The 20,118-nt window shown below is 52.6% G+C and overlaps 1 protein-coding gene across 5 annotated transcripts in view; it reads left to right on the top strand.

Moving 5' to 3' along the window:
* The window catches only part of NLRC5 (NLR family, CARD domain containing 5), a 67,913-nt gene extending 55,234 nt beyond the window's left edge, over window positions 1–12,679 (top strand). For 3 of the 5 annotated variants that reach the window (XM_010861901.1, XM_010861900.1, XM_010861902.1), the window contains exons 35-50: window positions 558–635; window positions 1,439–1,522; window positions 1,828–1,911; window positions 3,458–3,541; window positions 4,190–4,273; window positions 4,938–5,021; window positions 6,389–6,472; window positions 6,858–6,941; window positions 7,219–7,302; window positions 7,444–7,521; window positions 8,236–8,319; window positions 8,407–8,478; window positions 8,732–8,815; window positions 10,211–10,294; window positions 10,617–10,700; window positions 11,646–12,679. In XM_010861901.1, coding sequence (XP_010860203.1) covers window positions 558–635; window positions 1,439–1,522; window positions 1,828–1,911; window positions 3,458–3,541; window positions 4,190–4,273; window positions 4,938–5,021; window positions 6,389–6,472; window positions 6,858–6,941; window positions 7,219–7,302; window positions 7,444–7,521; window positions 8,236–8,319; window positions 8,407–8,478; window positions 8,732–8,815; window positions 10,211–10,294; window positions 10,617–10,700; window positions 11,646–11,760 — 1,351 coding nt within the window. In that variant the 3' untranslated portion in view covers window positions 11,761–12,679. The remainder of the gene's footprint in view (window positions 1–557; window positions 636–1,438; window positions 1,523–1,827; window positions 1,912–3,457; window positions 3,542–4,189; window positions 4,274–4,937; window positions 5,022–6,388; window positions 6,473–6,857; window positions 6,942–7,218; window positions 7,303–7,443; window positions 7,522–8,235; window positions 8,320–8,406; window positions 8,479–8,731; window positions 8,816–10,210; window positions 10,295–10,616; window positions 10,701–11,645) is intronic. The other 2 variants (XM_010861904.1, XM_010861903.1) reach the window with 2 other exon arrangements.
* Window positions 12,680–20,118: the final 7,439 nt, after the last annotated feature.

The raw sequence follows: 20,118 nt of genomic DNA, 5'->3' as shown, positions 1-20,118 counted from the left end.
TATTCCCAGATGGCTCAGCAGTAAAGAATCTGCCTGCCAATGCAGGAGACTTGGTTTCAATCCCTGGGTTGAGAAGATTCCCCTGGAGAAGGAGATGGCAACCCACTGGACTATTCTTGCCTGAAGAATCCCATAGACAGAGGAGCGTGATGGGCTACAGTCATGGGATCACAAAAGAGTTGGACACAACTTAGCGACTAAACAACACCGCCACACATACTTGCTGGGACTTGTGCAGTATTTAGGCAGCAGTGCTGGAGAGAGGAAGGTAGCCCTAGATCCAAGACAATGAGCTGTTAGGTCCCAGATGGACACTGCTGGGAGTCCATGCTGGTTGTCTGGAAGTGGCCCCTGGTGACAGCAATGCACACCATGGCTCTATGACCAGAGGCACCAGAATCCCATGGATTAGCCAAGAGCAAAGGCTTTGGTGTCTCGTTGGCCTATGTCTGGATCCCCACTGGGTCTGGGAGCTGTCGGCTGAGTGGCCCAGTCCCAGCACAGCCTACAGGGGAAGCTCCCGTGGACCTCACGCTGACCACCCCTTCCCTCCTCAGCATCTCTGAGACCCAGAAACAGCTCTGTATCCAGCTGGAATTTCCCCATCAGGAGAACCCAGAAGCCGTGGCCCTCAGGTGGGACCCAGTACCTGGGACCCCAAGAAAGAGGTTGAATGGTGATGGGGAGGGAGAGGAGGGACAATGCCGCTTCTTACCAATATTTCTCATACCCCTACTCAGAATTCTTTGATGCCTAAAGTCTCTCCGTGGCCTATGAGACCTAGCCTGACCTGCCTCTCCATGCTGTCCATCCCCACCCCAAACCCTGGTCTTGGCTCCAGCCATCCCCGCTAGCTTTCAGTCCTCAAACACCACCTTTCTCCCTTTGATCTCAGGGCCTTTGCACAGGCTGTTCCCCCCAACTCAGCATGCTCTCTCCTCTCTTTCCTTCTTCATCCTTCTTCATCTGGCTAACTCAATCCCATCCTTCAGGTTTCAGCTTGAATGCCACCATCTCAGGGAGGTCCCTGCAACCACCCAGACTTAGTCAAGTCCTCCCTTTATCCACTCTCATAGACGCCTGGGCTCACAGCTCCTCTGATCCATATAGCACATTTATGGAAACTAAAAAGTCACCTCTCTGGGGTGAGTGCAACCCTGCATGTATACACTGTGAGGCATAGACCATGCCTGGATCTCAGCCCCGACTCACTTCCTTGGTTGGACCCCCCTTGTGCAGTGAACAACCTGCACAGCCGTGCCAGGCCCCCACATGGACCTCTCCTTCACAGTACTTCCCATGGTCGACCGGCAAATTGTGGGACCTTATTTGATTAGCGTTTATTTACCACCTTCAGACACACTCCTTGTAGGCAGGGACTGAGTCCTCAATACTGACCCAGGTGTTTACAGACAGCTGCTTCCCTCTCCACCTCCAGGCTGGCTCACTGTGACCTGGGAACCCACCAAAACCTCCTCGCCAGGAAGTTGATGGAGACATGTGCCCGGCTGCGGCAGCTCAGGTCAGTACCCTGAAACACTGAGGCCCTGAGTTCTCTGGTCGACCCCAGTGCCTGCTTCAGGCCATAGGTGAGAGGTTGGCCAGGGCAGGATGGGGATGAACAGAGCCTGGGGCCATGCTAACCCCGGCATTCTTGCTTCTCTCGTTGGGCCAGTGGGGGAGAGCCCCAGGGTGGCAGAGGGGAGTCCTGCCCCATTGGGAGCTCCTTGGTGGGGCCTTTCCCCTCTCTTGGCCTCCCCATCCCTATGTTGATCCCTGAAGTGTGTTCAGCCTGAAATCCTCTGGAATATGCTTGGACCTTTTCAGTTTGTCCCAGGTGAACCTCTGCGATGCCAGCTCTCTGCTGCTGCAAAGCCTCCTGCTGTCCCTCTCTGAGCTGAAGAACTTCAGGTATGTGGACAAGACTTTCACTCAGGAACACCTCTTTCATCCCCCACCCCCATACTTCCTGTTCCCTCCAACCCTGGGCTCAAAGGAGCTCCGTGTCCCCCTCCCATGGCCTGGGACTCCACACAGCCCTGGAGATGATGCTCGGGTGCATGGTCATCAACATGGCCACGTGGCGAGGAACAGTGCCTTGTCTGTTCTCTTTCTTTTTCTTTTATTATTTCAAAGTAATTGCAAACTCAGAAAATTTGCAAGAAGACTGAGAAGAAGCCCCGGAGGCCCTTTTCCGAATTTCGCCTTCCATCTTTATTTTCTCACATTTGCTCTTTTCTTCCTCCCTCCTCACCCCTCCCCTCTCTCCACCCCGCCCCCACTTTCTTTTTCTGAACCATTTGAAAGTAAGTTGCATAATCATGCCTCTTGACCCCTAATATTTCAGTGTATTTCCTAAGAACAAGAACATTCTCTCCCCTAATCCAGTAAAAGTATGAAATTCAGGCAATTTAACATTGATACCCTACTGTTACCTAAACTGCAGTTCATATTCCAGTTTTGCCAATTTGTCTCAGTCATGTTTATTGCTTTTTTTTTTTTTTTTTAGTCCCAGATTGCATCCAGGGTCACACACTGTGTCATCTCTCTTTAGTCTCCTCCAATTTGGAATGTGTTCTCAGCCCTTTTTTGTGTTTCATGATACTGTCATGACATTTCTACGCCAGTTATTAATGTTTTGTATCAGAACGCCCTTGTGCTTGGGTTTCTCTGCTGTTTCTTCCTGCTTCGGTTCCTGCCTCCGGGGCAGGAATATCACAGAGATGCTGCTGTGTTCGTCTCAGGAACATATCACGTGTGCCACATTGGGAAGCACATGATGTCTGCTTGTCTCCTTACCCATGATGTTAACTGTGATCGCCTGGTTAAGGCGGGGTGTCTGCCAGGTTTCTTCGCTCAAAAAGCTACTGTTTTCCCCTTTGTAATTAACCAGTTATCTGGTAGGAAGACACTTGAAGACAATGTAAATATCCGGTTCTCCCTCAAACTTTCACTCACAAATTTTGGCAAGCATTGATCATTCCTGCCTGAATCAAATATCAGTCTAATGGTTGCAAAATGGAGCTTTTCTAACTGTCAGTTCTCTTTTAAACCAACTGCATCAGGGGAAATTCTCCTTTTGGTGCCAGTATACCTTTAAACACCCTCTCCAGTACTTGCTATGCTTTTTTGTTGTTTAAGTAAAGATGCAGGGCTCGTGGGAAGTGAGGGTAACTAGCTAGATTTTACACGCTATGCCTGATTATGGCAGACATTGTGAAGTTGCTACCTGAATGACTGTGGTTTAAAGAACTATTCAACTCGTCTATGTTCCTGCCTCCAACCTGTATCTTGACTTAATGATTGCCTGATGGGAGAGGTTTATGAAGGGAAGGTGGGTCCCCTCCCACTGCCCCAGAACCACTCCCCACCCCTACCTCCCTGCCCTCTGCCACTACCATCAGAGCTCCCAGACCCAGAGCTCCTCTCTGACCTGCTGCCTTTTGACCTCCACAAGGCTGACCTCCAGCTGTGTGAGCTCCAAGGGGCTAGCCCTCCTGACATCTGGTCTGAGCCATTGTCACCTTCTGGAGGAGCTAGAGTGAGTCACGGATTGGAAGGGTCTGGGAACCCAGCTGAGGGAAGGGGTGGAGAGGACAGTTGGGCCTTTGCTAAAGTGGGTGGTGGGACTTCAGACTATTACTTTTTTCCCTGATGAAGGCCAGCAACTCTGAGTGTGGTTTAGGGAAGGCTGAGCGCTGCGTTCTTGGTCCCGACTTTATCAGTCACTCAGAGTGACCTTGAACGAGTAACTGTGCCTCTTTAGACTTGGACTAGACTTAGACTAGAGTAGACCTACAGCCTCATCTGTAAACTGGGGCTCATCACCTTTCTCTGCCTAGAGTGGTGTTGGGTACAGAGAGAGCTTAGAGGCAGAAGGTATCATTGAATGTGTGTGTACGTGTCCCTCGTCCCTGGCTTCCTCTGGTACAGCCATCATCCAAAGCACCCTTTCTCAGGTGGGTCAGCTATAACTACACTGCGCCCCTCCTTGGGGACCCCTAAGCCTGACCCTTGGGGCCAGGAATACCCCCATGGAGCCTGGATAGGAAGTGTGGTCTGGGACCTGCAGGCCCAGAGCTAGTCTCCTAGGGGTGACTCAGAGGGTGTGGAGGTGCTGATGAGACAACTCAGCTCCAGGGGCTGGGCAGGCTTTTCTAACCCTTATCTCATGCTTGGTCCCCTCCAGCTTGTCTAACAATCAACTTGGAGACGAGGGCACCAAAGTGTTGTTGGGGGCTCTTGAGGGCAAGTGCAGGCTGAAGAGACTTGAGTAAGTGGTGCTGGTTAATGGGGGTGGGGCGGGGGTGTTGGGAGCATGCCTCAAAACTGTTGTATCTCTTATGAACACGATTGTCACTGTCCTCAGTGGACCCAGGTGAGCTGGACACCCTCCCTTTTTACTTCCTTACCTGGCTCTTGAGTGTTAACTAAAATACTTGCTCATAAGAAACAGAACACTCACTCAAAGCAACCCAACCCAGAACTATATTAACTCATATCATGGAAAATGACAAGGCAACTGACTTCAGGCTTGGCTGGATCCAGATTCTGTATTTGTTCCTCTTTTTCTTTCTTTGTCTCCCCAACTTGACTTCATCCTCAGGCAGTGTTCCTCATCTGTAAAACTGAGATGATTGTATATCACATCATCTCTACATGGCCCTTAGTATGTGCTCGATATGTGGTTGCTCTGTTTACCAATCAGTAGTCTGGGTCCAGTGTGATTCAGAGCATAGAACTGCTGCCTGGATGACCTTAATTATTTGTACAGAGAAACAGCATTTGAATTTCCCAGTGCAGTTTTGTTTGTACAGTTATTTTTTAAATACTGCGTGGCTGTCTTGGAGATCACTGGTCATTGCTGAGCACTCGGGGTCCATGTTGGGGACCCAAGCCCACTACGCTAAGTCCTCCTGTGGCCTCCTCTCCTCCAGCCTCAGCCACCTGCCACTGGGCGGCTCCACCCTGGCTGTGCTCACTCAAGGACTAGGCCACATGACACTCCTGCAGAGCCTCCGGTGAGTGACCCCACGGGAGTGAGTGGGGGGTGTGCTGCCCAGCTTTGCTGGGACCACCCGTCCAGGGAAGCCCTGGGGCACCTTCCTGAGAAACTCCATGGCTCCCGTCCTCGGGACATTCCTGTACCCTCCCAGGTCAGTGTCACAGCCTTTCACTACCCAGGTGGCTCAATGAGTAAAGAACCCGCCTGCAATGCAGGAGATGTGGGTTTGGTCCCTGGGTTGGGAAGTTCCCCTGGAGGAGGAAATGACAACCCACTTCAGTACTCTCACCTGGAGAATCCCATGGACAGAGGAGCCTGGCGGGTAACAGTCCATGGGGTTGCGAAGAGTTGGACATGACTGAGCGGCTGAGCACACACACATGCAGCCTCCTCCTAAAGAATGGCCAGAAGGGGCTGGGCCCAAGTCCTAGGACAGCCCTCCATGTGCACAAATTCATCCTGTGTTCTTGTTCTTGTTTCTGATTCATGATGTGGGTGGCCTAGATTCTGCATTTTAAGCTCCCAGGGGATGCCCATTCTGGGGGCCACTGACCCCACTTTGAGCAGTGACAGTCTAGTCTCAGAGCTGATGACCTTGATATTCTACCCTGTGCCCCTGGCCACTTTGATAAACAAATAGCCCATGTTCTTTTTGTGTAGTCTTTCAAAACAGGAAATATTGTAACTCTAAACAAACCCAAGACAGGATGGAGCATATAGGATATGAGCTCAGAGAGTTTGGGGGACCAGGTCATTTCACCCTAAATTAATTCACCTAAAGGAGGCTCCCTAAAAATTTGCAAAACAAAAGACAGCAAAACAACCCTCAGACTAATACTTTGAGTCAGCTGTTTCGTTTGGTTCCCCACTGTCCCTCCCACCCCCATCTACCCTCCCCCACCCCCGACCCCCATCCCCTGCTACTCAACAGAGGCAGGGTGTGGTCAAGTGCAGAAAAGACCATAAATTGAGTGGGTTAAAGGAAAAGCCCACTATTTGTGTAGATTAGAGTAGGGTGAGTTGTGAGAGACACGTGATATTGACATTCAGGCCAAGATCCCCAACTTGAGTGCCGAGGCAAAGCCTGGCCAAACCAAAAAATGAGGCTACTGTTCCAGGCCAACGGCTCTGGGCTTCCATTTCCACCTTGCCTGTGAGTCCCTGGGAGTCTTTGGCCCATCACAGCTCGTCCCTGGGCCTCTGATTTCTCATCTGGATATTGGGTACAGTCTGCCCACCTTGCCCATTCCCATCCCCTGAAAGTTTTATGACTGGTGTTTGAGTTCCTGGATGTGTAAAGGCTTTGCAGACTGTAGAGTGCTTAGCACAGCACTTGCAAGTGCCTTTACTCCTGACTGAGGCCTCTTGGCCCTGCTTCTCCAGTCTGAGCAAGAGCAACATCGATGACGTCGGCTGCTGCCACCTTTCGAAGGCTCTCAGAGCTGCCACCAGCTTGGAGGAGCTGAGGTGAGTTGCCTGTCCCTCCCCCAGACCGAAGACAACTTTGGCAGGGGCAGGTGACAAAAGTAAGGGGCTCCTTGAGGACACTCTCCACTTCTTAGTCTTGTCCCCTTCACCCACTTCTATACTGCATAACCCCAGACCCAGGATCTTGGGAGACCCAAAGATAGGATATAGGATATTGATTGCAGCGAGAAGGATTTAGGTCAGACACCAGGGGGATCATCCTAAACAGAAGACAAGAGTTTGGAATCCTCATCCAACATAGGGTGAGGGGACTTACCAGTGTGGCTTGAGGCCCTTTCTCTAGACTCCAGCCTCCTCTTCTGGGATGGAGATGAGATGGGTGGTGAGCTAACACTTCCGGTTCTCCTGCTGTTCTCTCCCCAAGCTTGAGCCACAACCAGATCGGAAACACCGGTGCCCAGGACTTAGCTGCTGTCCTGCCGGGGCTCCCTGAGCTCAGGAAGATAGAGTGAGTGGCCAGCCCTCCAGACAGGGGCCCTTGGCAACCACGCTATGGTCTGGGGAGACTGTGGCTTCCTCCCCTAACCCTAGTGTTCAGGCAGTGGGGCTGGTTACCTCCTGGCACTACTGATTCAGGGACCTTGAGCCAGCCCAGCCCCTGCTCCTCTCTGGGTCTCTCTGCCACATCAGTGGGTGGTGGGGGTGCTGTGGGTGGTGGGGGGCCCAGCGGATGTGGTGGGGTGAGGGATAAGGGAGTCGAGAGTCTGACATCTGCCCCTGTTTAGCCTCTCAGCAAATGGCATCGGCCCAGCAGGCGGAGCGCGGTTGGCAGAATCTCTCACCCTTTGCAGGCACCTCGAGGAGCTGATGTGAGTGTCTGCCCGGGTGGGCTGCCCTCTGCCCTCTGTGTCCTTGTGGCCCACCTGGCGCTCGGGTCCCCCACTAGGCACAGGGCAGGGGTCTGGAGCGGGCCAGCCTGGTGCTCAATTTCCTCCCCTCTCTTTTTCCAGGCTTGGCTGCAATGCCCTGGGAGACTGCACAGCCCTGGGTCTGGCCAAGGGGCTGCCCCAGCGCCTGAGGGTCCTGCAGTGAGTGGCCCCTGTCTGTGGTGTGTGCAGGGTTAGCGGGAAGCTCTCCCCACCCCCGCCAGGAGCACTAGGGGATCAAGGCCCCATCGCTGAACGGCCCTGCCGTAGGAGAAACTGGGATGTGTCCTGGGGCTAGCTGCCCTACCTCTGAGGCCGGGAAATCAGGGGACCCAGCCTAATCCAGACTCAGCCACCAGCCTTTGGCCAAGCCCCTGCCCTTTCTGCGTCTCGGTTTCCTCGTCTGTAAAAGAACAAGGATCCCAGCTTGGTGTACCCTGAGAGCCAGTCTCTGAGGGTAAAGGAGGAAGTGCCAGCAAAGGGCTATGCAGGAGCAAAGCACCCCATAGCATGGCCTCGGCACTTTACAGTGTATGTCCAGGGTCTCATCTGAGCCCTGTGAGACCGCGATTTCTACCGGCTCCATTTTCCAGGCAAGGGAACTAAAGCCAGGAGAAGTATGGAAAGCTTACCCTATTACCCTATTCATACATGGAGGAGCCAGGCCTTGAACTTGGGATCTCAGATCCCAAAGCCAGGGCCCCTTGATACCCTCCCATGTCCTGTGTTGGGGGAGGGGGTTGGGGTGGCAGTTACCCAGAGAGGGTCTAAGGTCTGGCAGTGCAGCCTGAGACAGGCTGAGGCTGGGGGGATCCAGCTCCTCCCAATCCCCATACCTGCCCCTCCAGGCTGCCCTCACCCCTTCCCTTTCCCCAGCCTGCCATCCAGCCATCTGAGCCCAGAGGGGGTGCTGAGTCTGGGCCAGGCCCTGGATGGATGCCCACACGTGGAAGAGATCAGGTGAGTAGGTGCCCTGGAACCTGGGCAGAGGGACAGGCCGGGGAGGGTCTGGGGCTTCTTCTCAAGGCTATCTCCCCTGCCCTGCAGCTTGGCAGAGAACTGCCTGGCCGGAGGGGTCCCGCGTTTCCATCAGGGGTTCCCAGTGCTCCGGAAGCTTGAGTAAGTAGCCTGCTCTGACCAGCTGGGGTGCTGTGGCAGACAGCCCTTCTTTGGCTGAGCTTGACATCTGGGAAGGCTTTCGAAGTGACAGAGACCTCAGGTATAGGGGGAGCCTGGGACAAAAAAGGGGGAGCACTTTCTTAACACTCCCAGCATGTTCCAGCCCCTAGCCATTCTGCTCCCTCCTGCTCTGATTGCAGGCTGGGGCACCCCTGACTCAAACACCTCCATCCCATCCCCTTCTTCTCTCTAGCCTGGTGTCGTGTGAGATTGACAACCAGACCGCCAAGCCCCTTGCCGCCAGCTTCGTGCTCTGTCTGGCCCTGGAAGAAATCACGTGAGTGTTTGGGGGACTAGCCCAGAGCTGGGAAGAGCAGCCACCTGGGGGCCTGGTTCCTTCCTCCCTGGAGACCTTCCCGTCTTGCATGGGGAAGGTCATTCTTGCTCAAACATCCTCTCAAAGAAGCTTTAACACTTGAGCTCCAAGTGTTGTTGGGGACAAGTGTCCCCAACCTTTTTGGCTCCAGGGACCAATTTTCTGGAAGACAAGTTTTCCACGACTGTGGGGGTTGGCGGGGGATGGTTTCAGGATGATTCAAGCACATTACATGTATTGTACACTTTATTTGTATTATGATATCAGCTCCACCTCATATCATCAGGCATTAGATCCCAGAGGCTGGGGACCCCTGCTCTAAGCCATTCAGCCTCTTCCCCTGTTTCCCCAGCTAAGGAGGGTGGAAGGGAAGGTGGACCAGATGGAGATGAGCTAGATGGTCAGGACCATTCCCCCTGACTCTCCCTTTGGGAGGCATCTGGATGGACCACCCCACGTGGTTGATGGAGTCTTGATTTTCAAACCACCTGTTGGTAGTGAAGAGTGACTGAAACCAGCAGGCCCCCTGACCTTCCCCCTGACTGTGTCCACCTCTCCCTTGGCAATCAGAGGTGCTTGGAAACTTGGGGCCTGACAGTATTGCCTCAGAGATAAACTAGACTGCCAGGGCCAACCTGGACCCCTGAGCATGGCAGAAGAAAATGCGATTTCCTTAAATAAGATTTTAGGCTTGCATCCTGAAGATTTTAATTCTTCTCATTTCTTTATACAACAAAGAGAAAGTCTCAGATCAGTGCTAACTCACCCAACACGGGTGATTGCCCCTTTTAGCCAGCAGGGGGCAGACCACAGGGTCAGCACTTCCGGAAGGACCCAGGTTCCAGTTAGGAGTGAATGCCATTGTTTGCCCTTTTGCTATCCTTGTAACTACTTTCTGTTTAGGGTCCCCAACACAGGCTTCTCATTCATAGTAGTGATAGATGTTTCTGAAGATGAACTTCTTAAAGTGAATAAAAGAGGGGATAGAGGTCTGATTTAAAGAAAAATGTGAAACATAATAATACAGGTGGTGCATGGATGTGGCAAAGTCAGGAGGGAGGCAGGTGCATGGTGGAAGCTTAGATCCTGATGTTTCCACAGTCATGTGTCCTGAACTCTCAGGACAGCCAGCTCCTAAGCTGTCTGGGTTCCTGTGGGATAACCAGCTTGGGAATGGGGTTGGGAGAGTAGGGAGGAGCCCTCTGTGCCTGGTACAGTCTTCAGGGAGGGCACACAGGTCCCCATCAGGCACCTCTCTGGTGCCTGCACAGCAACCCCTAGCCCTCCCCATTGCCACCTTGTCTCCCCCTCACAGCTCTTCTTCTGCTGACTTTTGGACCCCTCCCTACCCTGCAGGCTGTCCTGGAATCTGCTCGGGGATGAGGCAGCTGCTGAGCTGGCCCGGGTCCTGCCGCAGATGGGCCGGCTGAAGAGAATGGAGTATGATGGGCACATATGGGGAAGCCAGAAAGGAGTGAGAGGACCAAAGGGGGCCCTGTGTCCTGGGGAAAGCCAGGAGGCCACTGGGTTAGGCCCCTGCCTCCAGGAAGCCCTCCTGGACTTCCCCACTTTGTCCATTAGCTCTCCTGTGTCCCAGTCTTCAGCCTTCTCACTGGACTGCTGAATGTTGAGTTCTCTAAGCAGATGTGTGGGGAGCCTGTGTCCCCCAGCCTTGCCCCGGGGAAGAGACATAGAGAAGGCCCCTAGGCCATCCCCTCCCCATCTCATGTCAATCTCTTTCCCTTTGTTGTCCATCCGGAAGCCTGGAGAAAAATCAGATCACAGCTTATGGAGCCTGGCTCCTGGCTGAAGGGCTGGCACAGGGATCTGGCATCCAAGTCATTCGGTAATAGGGCTTGTGGGGGCAGGGCTGGTGGGGGTGGGGTGAGCACACCAGCCCTTCAGTGTAAGAGGACTTCCTGTAGGAGGAGGCAGGACCTGGATTGGGGGTTATCAAAGGAGACTTGGACCCACTCATCAGGGATTTGGCAGCAAGCAGACCTGGATCAAACCCCAGCTCTGTCAGTTACCAACTGTGTAATTTCACATCAATAACTCAACCTCTTTGAGTTTCAGTTTCCTCATTTGTAAAATGGCAGTAGTGATAGTATCTACCTCCGAGAGCTGCTCTGCAGACTAAATGATCAGATTAAGCCCCGAGCACAATGCCAGGCACATAGTAAGCACATAACATGGTAGCTGTAATCAGGGCCAGTTGTACAGGTTGTGTACTGCACCAGGGCACAGCATCTAAGGGACACCACTCACGTAGTAGAAGTATTACATTCCTAGTGGTAGTGAAGTGTCTCTCTCTATAAAATTCAATATATTACGACAGTTTCAGACAATGGAAGTGGTGTCATAAAGAAGGGGAGCTTTTTTCTCATTTATACAATGTGTCATATGAGCATGGCTCTGGGGAAGAGGCTAGCTTCTGGGGAAGAAAGTGGAGGGGGACTTCTCTGGTAATCCAGTAGTTACAGCTCCATGCTTCCACTTCAGGGGGCACAGGTTCAATCCCTGGTCCAGGAACTAAGATCCTGCATGCTGCAAAGTGCAGCAAAAAAAAAAAAAAAAATGGAGTGGAAGAAGTTAGGGTGAGCGTGGGGGATACCATCTCCCGAAGGCAACCATGCTGGCCTTCCACCTGCTCTTGCCTGCCACCTAACTCTGACAGCAGCTCTTCCCCTTTGGAGCCTCGGTTTCCCCATCTGTAGGTAGGACAGAGGGCAGAGAGAAGAGGGTGAGTGAGCAGCGCCCAGTGCTAAGTGTCTGTCTCTGTGTCCGGCAGCCTCTGGAATAACCGTATTCCCCCGGACATGGCCCAGCATCTGCAGAACCAGGAGCCCAGGCTGGACTTTGCTTTCTTTGACAACCAGCCACAGGTCATCCCTCGGGGTACCTGATGGTGCCCTCAAGTCCCTTTGAATCCAGCCGAGTGATGCCAGTTTTCATCCACGAGGATAGAGGGCTCATGAAAAAAGCTGGCTGTCCCTGGATCAAGAGGGAGAAACACATTTTTCCTGCAACAGTCTTCAGGGAGGACATTTTTGGTGACAAAGAGCGGAGTATGACTACCCTACATCCCTTGGGACATGCATGACCAGTCAGGAACATGAAGCAAAATGAGCATGTCATGGTGTGGTGTGTGATGTGGAAGGTCACACGTGGCGACATTCCGTGTGACCTTGCACGATACCTGAAACGTGGCCTGTGGGTCGATGGCATGCGTCCCGGCACTGCATGTGATGGGTGGTGCATATATGAGACGTGACAAATGTCCGGGTCTTGTGCCATGTGACTGGCCATATTCCCTCAGGCAGGTCCAAGATCTAATTTATTACTTTTTAAGACCAAATCTGTATTTATAAATTGCATTTCCAGAGCAGCTAAACCAGGGACCATCTTCTGCCCAGAATGGGCTGGGGAGACTGTCCAAGCACTGACAAGCCAGGGATTTAGCCATGAGGCTTCTGAATGAGTGTCTTCCTGCCTCAAGTCTCAGTTTTCCCATCTGTAAACTGGATCACCCCCTCTCCCTTAATTTCCAAGGACTTTGGGCCCAGCTCCAGGTCGTGCCAGCATGACCTTGGGGGGGCCCAGTCTGTGTGGTGTAAGGGACGAAGCTAGGCCTAAGGGTGCAGGGGGCAGGGACTGTCAAGACCGTCAGGAAAGACCACTGGATCCAGCCACTACCTCAGCGCAATCTGCACAAGCGCCCAGGGGCTGCCGGCTACATGCGTCCGCATTACTTCCAAGAGCGGCCAAGGGTGGTCCTGCTGCACTGTAAGCCTAGTTCGACCAATAAATGTGGGTGATCTTCCAGCCTCTAGTCTCTAGTCTGATGTGTTCTACCACCTAGCCAAAGTCAGAAATGGTTCACACCCAACCCTGGGGCCTGGAGAGCAGCCAGAACACAGAGAAACACGCTGAGATGAGCCCAGGAGTCAGGAGACACGGGGTCAGGTCCAGACCCTGTCATGGTCATGTGATCACAGGTAAGTCACCTCCTCTCTCCAGAGCTTACCTGTCGTGTCTGACTCTTTGCGACCCCATGGACTGTAGCCTGCCAGGTTCCTCTGTCCATGGAATTCTCCAGGCAAGAACCCTGGAGTGGGTTGCCATTTCCTCTCCAGCGGATCTTCCCAACCCAGAGATCGAACCCCGGTTTCCTACATTGCAGGCCGATTCTTTACCATCTGAGCTACCAGGGAAGCCCAAGCTTACCTGTACCATAAGGCTATTGTAAAAGCTCCTAGTGTTAAAAACAGTCTTTGTTTGGCTTGCGATATATCTACACTCTTCTCTGATTTGTGGATATTTTAAATTGGGAACTTATACCCCCGATTTACCTTTCAGTTTCTCTTAGGTGCTAGTCCAGCATTCCTACTCAAGAGTAATCTGCTGGGGACATCTGAGTGTGTCCTTTAGATGTGGTGCACGTCCCTTAGTTTGTCACCATGCCCAGCACTCCCCTCCCTCTTGCTACTTGCCTGGACCTGGTAAGAGCCTAGGACTCCTAGCTAAAAGGTTTCCACAGGCAGGTGGTACATTAAGAATATGGCGTTGGAAGTCAGATGGGCATGGAAAGGAATGTGACTTGACCCCTTGCCACCAGCCCTCAAGGCCAGGAACTGATCCTTTACGTGTGAGTAACACCCCTGGCCTCCCAGGACTTTTGGAGGGATCAGGGAGCAAGAACACAGAGTCCCTAGAATGAAGAAAGTATCTGTTACATGCTCATTCATTACATACCCCCTTTAGGGCTGAATGTCATATGAAGTGGAGAGGTGTCTGAAGTGGCAGGTGGAGAGCACCCCCTGTCCATCACCCACCTGTAGGTTGAACAAGTTGATATCTGGGGAGCCTTAATCCAGAGCTGCAGTCCCTTGTCAAAAGTGGAGCAGGGAGGGTGCAGTTACTGATGAGCCCCACTGGAGGGCAGGCTGGCCCACTGGCAAGTCCTGAGAGTGCTTCACCGCTGTATCCAGAAGTTAGGTGGTGATGCTGGAGGCTGTTCCCGCCTGGCTTGGGAACCTGAGATGTCCCAGCCGGCTTGTGATTCACCTGGATGGCTCCGTCCTGGACCTTTGCCATCCGTCATGTTGTCCTTGGTCCCCCACCAAGTGGGAGGAGAAAGTCCTCTGGCCAAAGTGCCAAGCACCCAGACCTTACACTGGGACTCCAGGCAAGAATACTTGCCTGGAGTCAGCATTAGTCAGTCAATACAAGAAGTCTGGGCAGGGCCAGGATCAGGGCACCCTGGCATGGAGTGGGGCCAGCAGCCTGCTTATGGGGGAAAGGGTGGGCAGGTAGAAGATTCAAGAAGCTTACCTGGAAACCTTGAGCCCCAATTAGTCTTTCCCTTCTGGGAAATGACCCCAAGGCCATCATGGTGCACCTTCACACTGAGGGGGTTTGTACTGCCTTCTCCTTTTGTCTAAGACTGGAGGATAAATTCCTCAAAGCCTGAGGAGCCCTTGACCATGGAGGTCACAGCTGAGGAAGGAACAGCCTGGATCGAAAGCTCCAGGCCAGGTGGGTTGCACACCAAGCAGAACCCAGAGCTCAGAGCCACTCTTCATTTGCTGCTCGTTTTCCCTTCTTCTTTCCCCTTTGCTGCTGCTGCTAAGTCGCTTCAGTTGTGTCTGACTCTGTGCCACCCCATAGACAGCAGCCCACCAGGCTCCTCCGTCCCCAGGAGTCTCCAGGCAAGAACACTGGAGTGTGTTGCCATTTCCTTCTCCAACGCATGAAAGTGAAAAATGAAAGTGAAGTCACTCAGTCGTGTCCCTGTCCAAGTTCTAAACTCCAAGAAACTTGCAGCAAATGCCCTGAAATAAACCTCAGCACTGTCAGCCCTGAAGAGCTGCCCAGGCTGACGTCAGGGACAGTCACGATGCTCATTTTACTAAAAAACTTACTCTCTGGGGGCTTCCCTGGTGGTCCAGTGGTTAAGAATCTTCCTTCCAATGCAGGGGGCCAAGGTGCCATCCCTGGTTGGGGAACTAGGATCCCATATGCCATGGGGCAACTTAGCCCATGCACCACAATTACTGAGCCCGCGTGCCACAACCTAAGATCCAAAGCAGCCAAATAAATAAATATTTTTAAAATGGCCACACTTGGTTTCCTGGAGCATAGCAACTTCAGTGTTCTTGCCTAGAGAATCCCCATGGATGGAGGAGCCTGGTGGGCTGCAGTCCATGGGGTCGCAAAGAATCAGACATGACTGAGCGATGAAGCACACTCACTTGGTTTAAAAAAAAGAAACTACCTTTCCCGCAACCAACTTGTTTCCAGGCTGGGACTATTTTTCTACCCCACACTGATGAGATCCAGTCTCCCTGTCTCTTTCCTTCCCAAAGTAAGCCTCAGTTTAAACAGATAAAGCAGATAAAACTCAAAGAAACTTAAGGCTCTGGGCCAGTAATCAAAATGGTGCTCCATGTGCTCACTCCAGAGCACATGTACTAAAAAGGTGCTCCCCGTTTCTGTGCCTGAGTCTTCTCACGAAGAATGGACCAGGCTGGTGAGTTCCCAGGTCTAACTGCAAGGCTAGGATCAGCTCATTTTGCTACTTTGTCTCTTGGCCTCCATCCTATGGTTTTACAGACTGCCTTTCTGAAGGGAGTCACAGAATCGCCCTTTCCCACTCCCTTAGGTCTCAAATCCTCCCCAATTGCCCCCTCCATCCTTCTGCTAAACACGTGTCTGAAGTTCATGCTCTGAGCCAGTACCTCTCGAGCTAAAAAAAACCCACTGTTACAGACACTGTCATGTGCACTGAACTGTCTGAGGAGTTCGGTAACTTGCAAATTCTGATTCAGCAGGTCTGGGGCGGGGCCTGGGATTCTGCATTTCTAAGAAGCGCCTGAGTGATGTCAGTGCTGCTGGCTGCACTGAGTAAAACCACAGACCGGTGAGTGGATCTTGAGCCGGACTGCATGTTAGAATCACCTGAGGAGCTTGTTAGCCTCCCCTCCTAAGAATGGAGCCGTACTTCGAAAGCTCCACAGGTGACTCTGATGTGCAGCCACGTTGGTGACCCACTAGAGTATGCTGCCCCTCAGGCGAGGTAAACCTTTGCATGTATGCTCCTTGTCTTGTCCTGTTAGATCCTGGTGACCCTCCTTCCCCAGAAGAGGACACTGAGACCCAGAGATTCTTCCTAGTTTGCCCAAAGGCAGCCTAGTAAGCATTGTGTGTGAAAGCTAGTAAATGGTAGCGCCAGGAGTTGAACCTGGGTCTTTACAACTTTTTTGTTTGTTTGTTTTCTTTACAGTTTATTGAGATATAATTGACACATAGCACTGTATAAGTTTAGGGCTTCCCAGGTGGCTCAGGGGTAAAGAATCTGCCTGCTAATGCAGGAGATGCAGGTTCGATCCCTGGGTCTGGAAGATCCCCTGGAGGAGGAAATGGCAACCCACTCCAGGCAACCCAATCTCTGTCCATGGGATTTCTCCAACCTGGGAAATCCCATGGACACAGGAACCTGGTGGGCTACGGTCCATGGGGTTGCAAAGAGTCGGACACGACTGAGCACGCATGCCCTGTATAAATTTAAAATATATGATAAAATGACTTATGAACACCTACATTGTGAGATGATTACCATGCTAAGTTTATTAACATCATCATTTCCTATAGATACAAATAAAAGAAAAAAATGTTTTTTCCTTGAGAGAACTCTTAGGATCTACTCTCTTCACAACTTTCAAATTTGGCGACTCTGAATCCCACAGGCGCTGCCCCAGTTTCTGCATCTGTTTAGTGAGGGCATGAGCAAAATGAGGCAAAGCACAAGGGCCTACTTTCTCCAGGTGCCAAGATGACCTGATGCCTCCTCGCTGCACTCCCTCAGGTGGGGTCTGAATCCTTGGCTGGCTGCCCCTCCTGGTGAGAGTTCTGTAGGACTTCACCCTCTGGAAACTCCTCTAGACCCTTAGCCACAGTCTCCGTGACGATGTCCTCCATTTTACACATGAGGCCCAGAGACGCACAAGAGGTGCCCAAAGTCACACAGCAAGTATTTAGGGGAGCTCCAATTCCAAGTTTGGAGCATTTAAGGAGGGAGGACTTGGGGGCGGTCCTGGCTGGGGTCTGTGTGTTCCTCAAAGAGAAGGGCCCTAGGAAGGCACGGGGGCTCTATGACCTGGTAGCCTTGCCTCTGGCCTCAGCCGCACCCTTATGTGGCCACGGCCAGGCCTGAGGGCCGTGGCCCCAGACAGAACTGTGTGTGCCATCTGGACACATCCGGAGCTTCCTGGATGAGACCTTGCAGTGGCTGGTTTGGCAAAGATCCTCCCAGGACTGGGCCCGGGGCAGCTGGTCTTCCTTCCCTCAGCCACCCCAGCGCAGCAGCCCACCCCCACCCAGTGTGCTCCAGAGCTGGGGCCCTTGCCCCCCCCCCACCCTCCCTTCGGCCTTTGGAAGCCACACCTTGTTGCTCATCCCACACCAGCCCCAGCCCTGCCCTGGCTGCCCAGAAATTGACCTTTGCCCTGAGGAGGAGGTGACAGAAGAGGAACTTTCACTAGAGAAGGAAGGCCAGATGGGGTCCTCAGGTGGAGTCTTGGAGGCCAGAATCCTCAGTCTTTGGTGCCCGTAGTCCCCACCCCTGCACACACTTGCACACTGCAGGACAAGACCTGGGCTGATGGGAATGTCTGGGAGCGAATAAAGGGCGAGCCCGAGGAAGTGGGGGCAGTCCTGGGCATCCTGACCCTAGAAGGAGATATCTCTGTATTAGAGTGACTACAACCCTGGATCTTAAAAGTAGTAATAACAACAGGCTAGCCCTGTTGTCCAGGCATGCCTGGTACCAGGCTAGACACCAGATACTAACTCTGTCCTTCCATTTTACAGAGGAGGAAACTGAGGCCCAGAGGATTGAGTGATCTCACCTAGGCGGTCACTGGACAGGCTGGAATTCAAACCGGGGGCCACAACTCCGTGCCTGAGATGTAGTAGTGGGGTGAGCCACACCCACCTCTCAATGAGATCCTGGAGTGGGATGTCTCTATAACTAATGTGTCTCCACATCAACCCCCTTTGTGGGCTGATGGTATTTTCCAAAGATGGTCACCATAATATCTCCCCTCCCACATACTCTTCCTAAAGATAAAGATGATTCCTAAAAACTCCTCTCACCTCAAGGCAGGGCCTATGGAACGAGCCAGTGACTATAGTTGAAGTGATGTTATACGAATTCCAAAGCCGAATTCTAGAAAAGATAATAAGGCTTCCACCTGGTTCCCTTGGATACTTGCACTTGGAACCCAGCCGCCATGCTACGAGGAAGCCCAGGCCACATGGAAGGGTCACAGGCAGGTGTTCCAGCTGCAGTCCCAGCTGGCAGCCAGCATCGATTGCCAGATAAACGTGTAAGAAAACTTCTAGGTAACTCCAGGCCTGGCCATGGCCTGACTGCAAATCTGTGAGAAATCCTGAGCAAGAACTGCCCTAGTTGAGCCAGCAGGCCTCCAGAGCCATGAGAGATGACGATGCCTGGGGTGATTTAAGAGATAGTGTAGATTACTGGACACGCTCTCACCCTGCTTACACACACCTGAGGCCAGCCAGGGCCTCCGACACAGGTGGTGCTGCTTCAGGTCAGTCTAATCCACGAGCCATAGGTGCATGTGGACACACCCCCCCCCCTTCTATCAGCCCTTTTTAGGGAAATAGAGGCTTCCCAACTATGCACAGAGAAGTCTCTATCAGGGCAAGAAAAGACTTCAACATTTTGTAGTAACAGCCCTGCATTGTGTGTGGATCAAAGACAGACTGTAGAATCCACCATGATGGACAGTTGGCCTTAAACAACTGACCTCTATGCTCTCCTAATTCCTGACATTTTTTTAAAAAAGATATAATTCACATGTTATAACATTCACCTCTTTAAAGTATACAAGTCAGTGGTTTTGAATATATCTACAGATGTGTAACCATCACTATAATTTTATACTTTTTAACTAATTAGCCTAAGCCAGGTCTTAGTTGCAGCACTCAGGATCTTTGATTTTCTTTGTGGCATGTGGGATCCTTAGTTGAGGCACAGGAATTCTTATTTGTGGGATCTATTTCCCTGACCGAGGATCGAACCTGGGGCCCCCTGCACTCGAGTGCAGAGGCTTAGCCACTGGACCACCAGGGAAGTTCCCTTTGTACTTTTCATACAGTAGTATGATTGCCTGGGCCATGGTCTTGCCTCTGAGAGGTGAGCACCTTGAGGGAAGGGACTCTCAGCTTGGAATCACCACCATCCATCCCAGAGCCTGACTCTTCTGCTCTGGAGCAAGGACAGGAGAGGGACTCTAGGGGTCAGATCAATCAGAAAAGGCTTCCTGGAGGAAGAGGGGCTGCAGCTGGGTCTAAGAATGATTCTGGATTGGTTTGCCCCACAGCTGGGCTGAGGGCTTTGAGGACTTTTAGGTGGAAGAAAGAGGAGTTTGTAGGAAAGAAGGATGGATGGGGGAGCAGGCAGGCAGAGAACAAAGCTCAGAGCCTTGGGGCTGTTTAACAGCCGCCCTCTAAGGCTGCAAAGTGCCAGTGACTCAGACGTGGAGGGAAGCTCGCTGGCTGCAGCGTGAGTCTCCCAGTTAACCCTCGCCTGCCTGGAATGGAAAACTCACAACCTAAGTGCTCCGGGTTAACTCCAGTCCCTGAGCCCTGGCGCCAAGGGCTTTGGACGTGGACTTGAGGTCCGGAGACCTGTCCTCCACAGTTTGGTTAAATGAGGCTCCTGTCTGGAGCACTGGACTGGGGAGAGGGGCGGGGGAGCAGGCACGGAAATACTGTCGATTGACCTGTAGCGCGAAATCAGTGCCTCTTATAGGGGAAAGAGGGCCACCGCCGAAGGATGGACTGGGCGCCAGGCTCTCAGGGGCCCGCCTAGTCGCCCTCCCGCTGCCTAGTCCCAGGCACCGTTCGAACTGTCTTTATCCCATTGTCTCTGTCAGAGAAATACGTATGTGTGGTATGTGTCATCTTCCACGTCCCTGGCGGCGACAAGAAAACGCCGAGCTCTTTTACTAAGAAAAAAAGAAAAAAGGGGAGGGGTGGAGAGAAAACACGGCGATCTCAGTGCTGTCAGTACAGCCCAGAACCAAACCCCGTGGTGCATCCCCCGAGGGCGCAGCGTTGAGTCCCACAGCCCTTGGGGTCGAGGCAGCAGGCGGCGCCCTACGGCCCCGCAGGCCCGGGCAGAGCCCACCCTCGGACCCGGGCGCACAGTGCAGGCAACTCAGAGGTGCCCG

Source organism: Bison bison, unplaced genomic scaffold (genome assembly GCF_000754665.1).
Source record: "Bison bison bison isolate TAMUID 2011002044 unplaced genomic scaffold, Bison_UMD1.0 scf7180017864473, whole genome shotgun sequence".
In the NCBI taxonomy this organism is placed as follows: Eukaryota; Metazoa; Chordata; class Mammalia; order Artiodactyla; family Bovidae; genus Bison; species Bison bison.
This window is presented reverse-complemented; position numbering and strand designations above follow the sequence as displayed.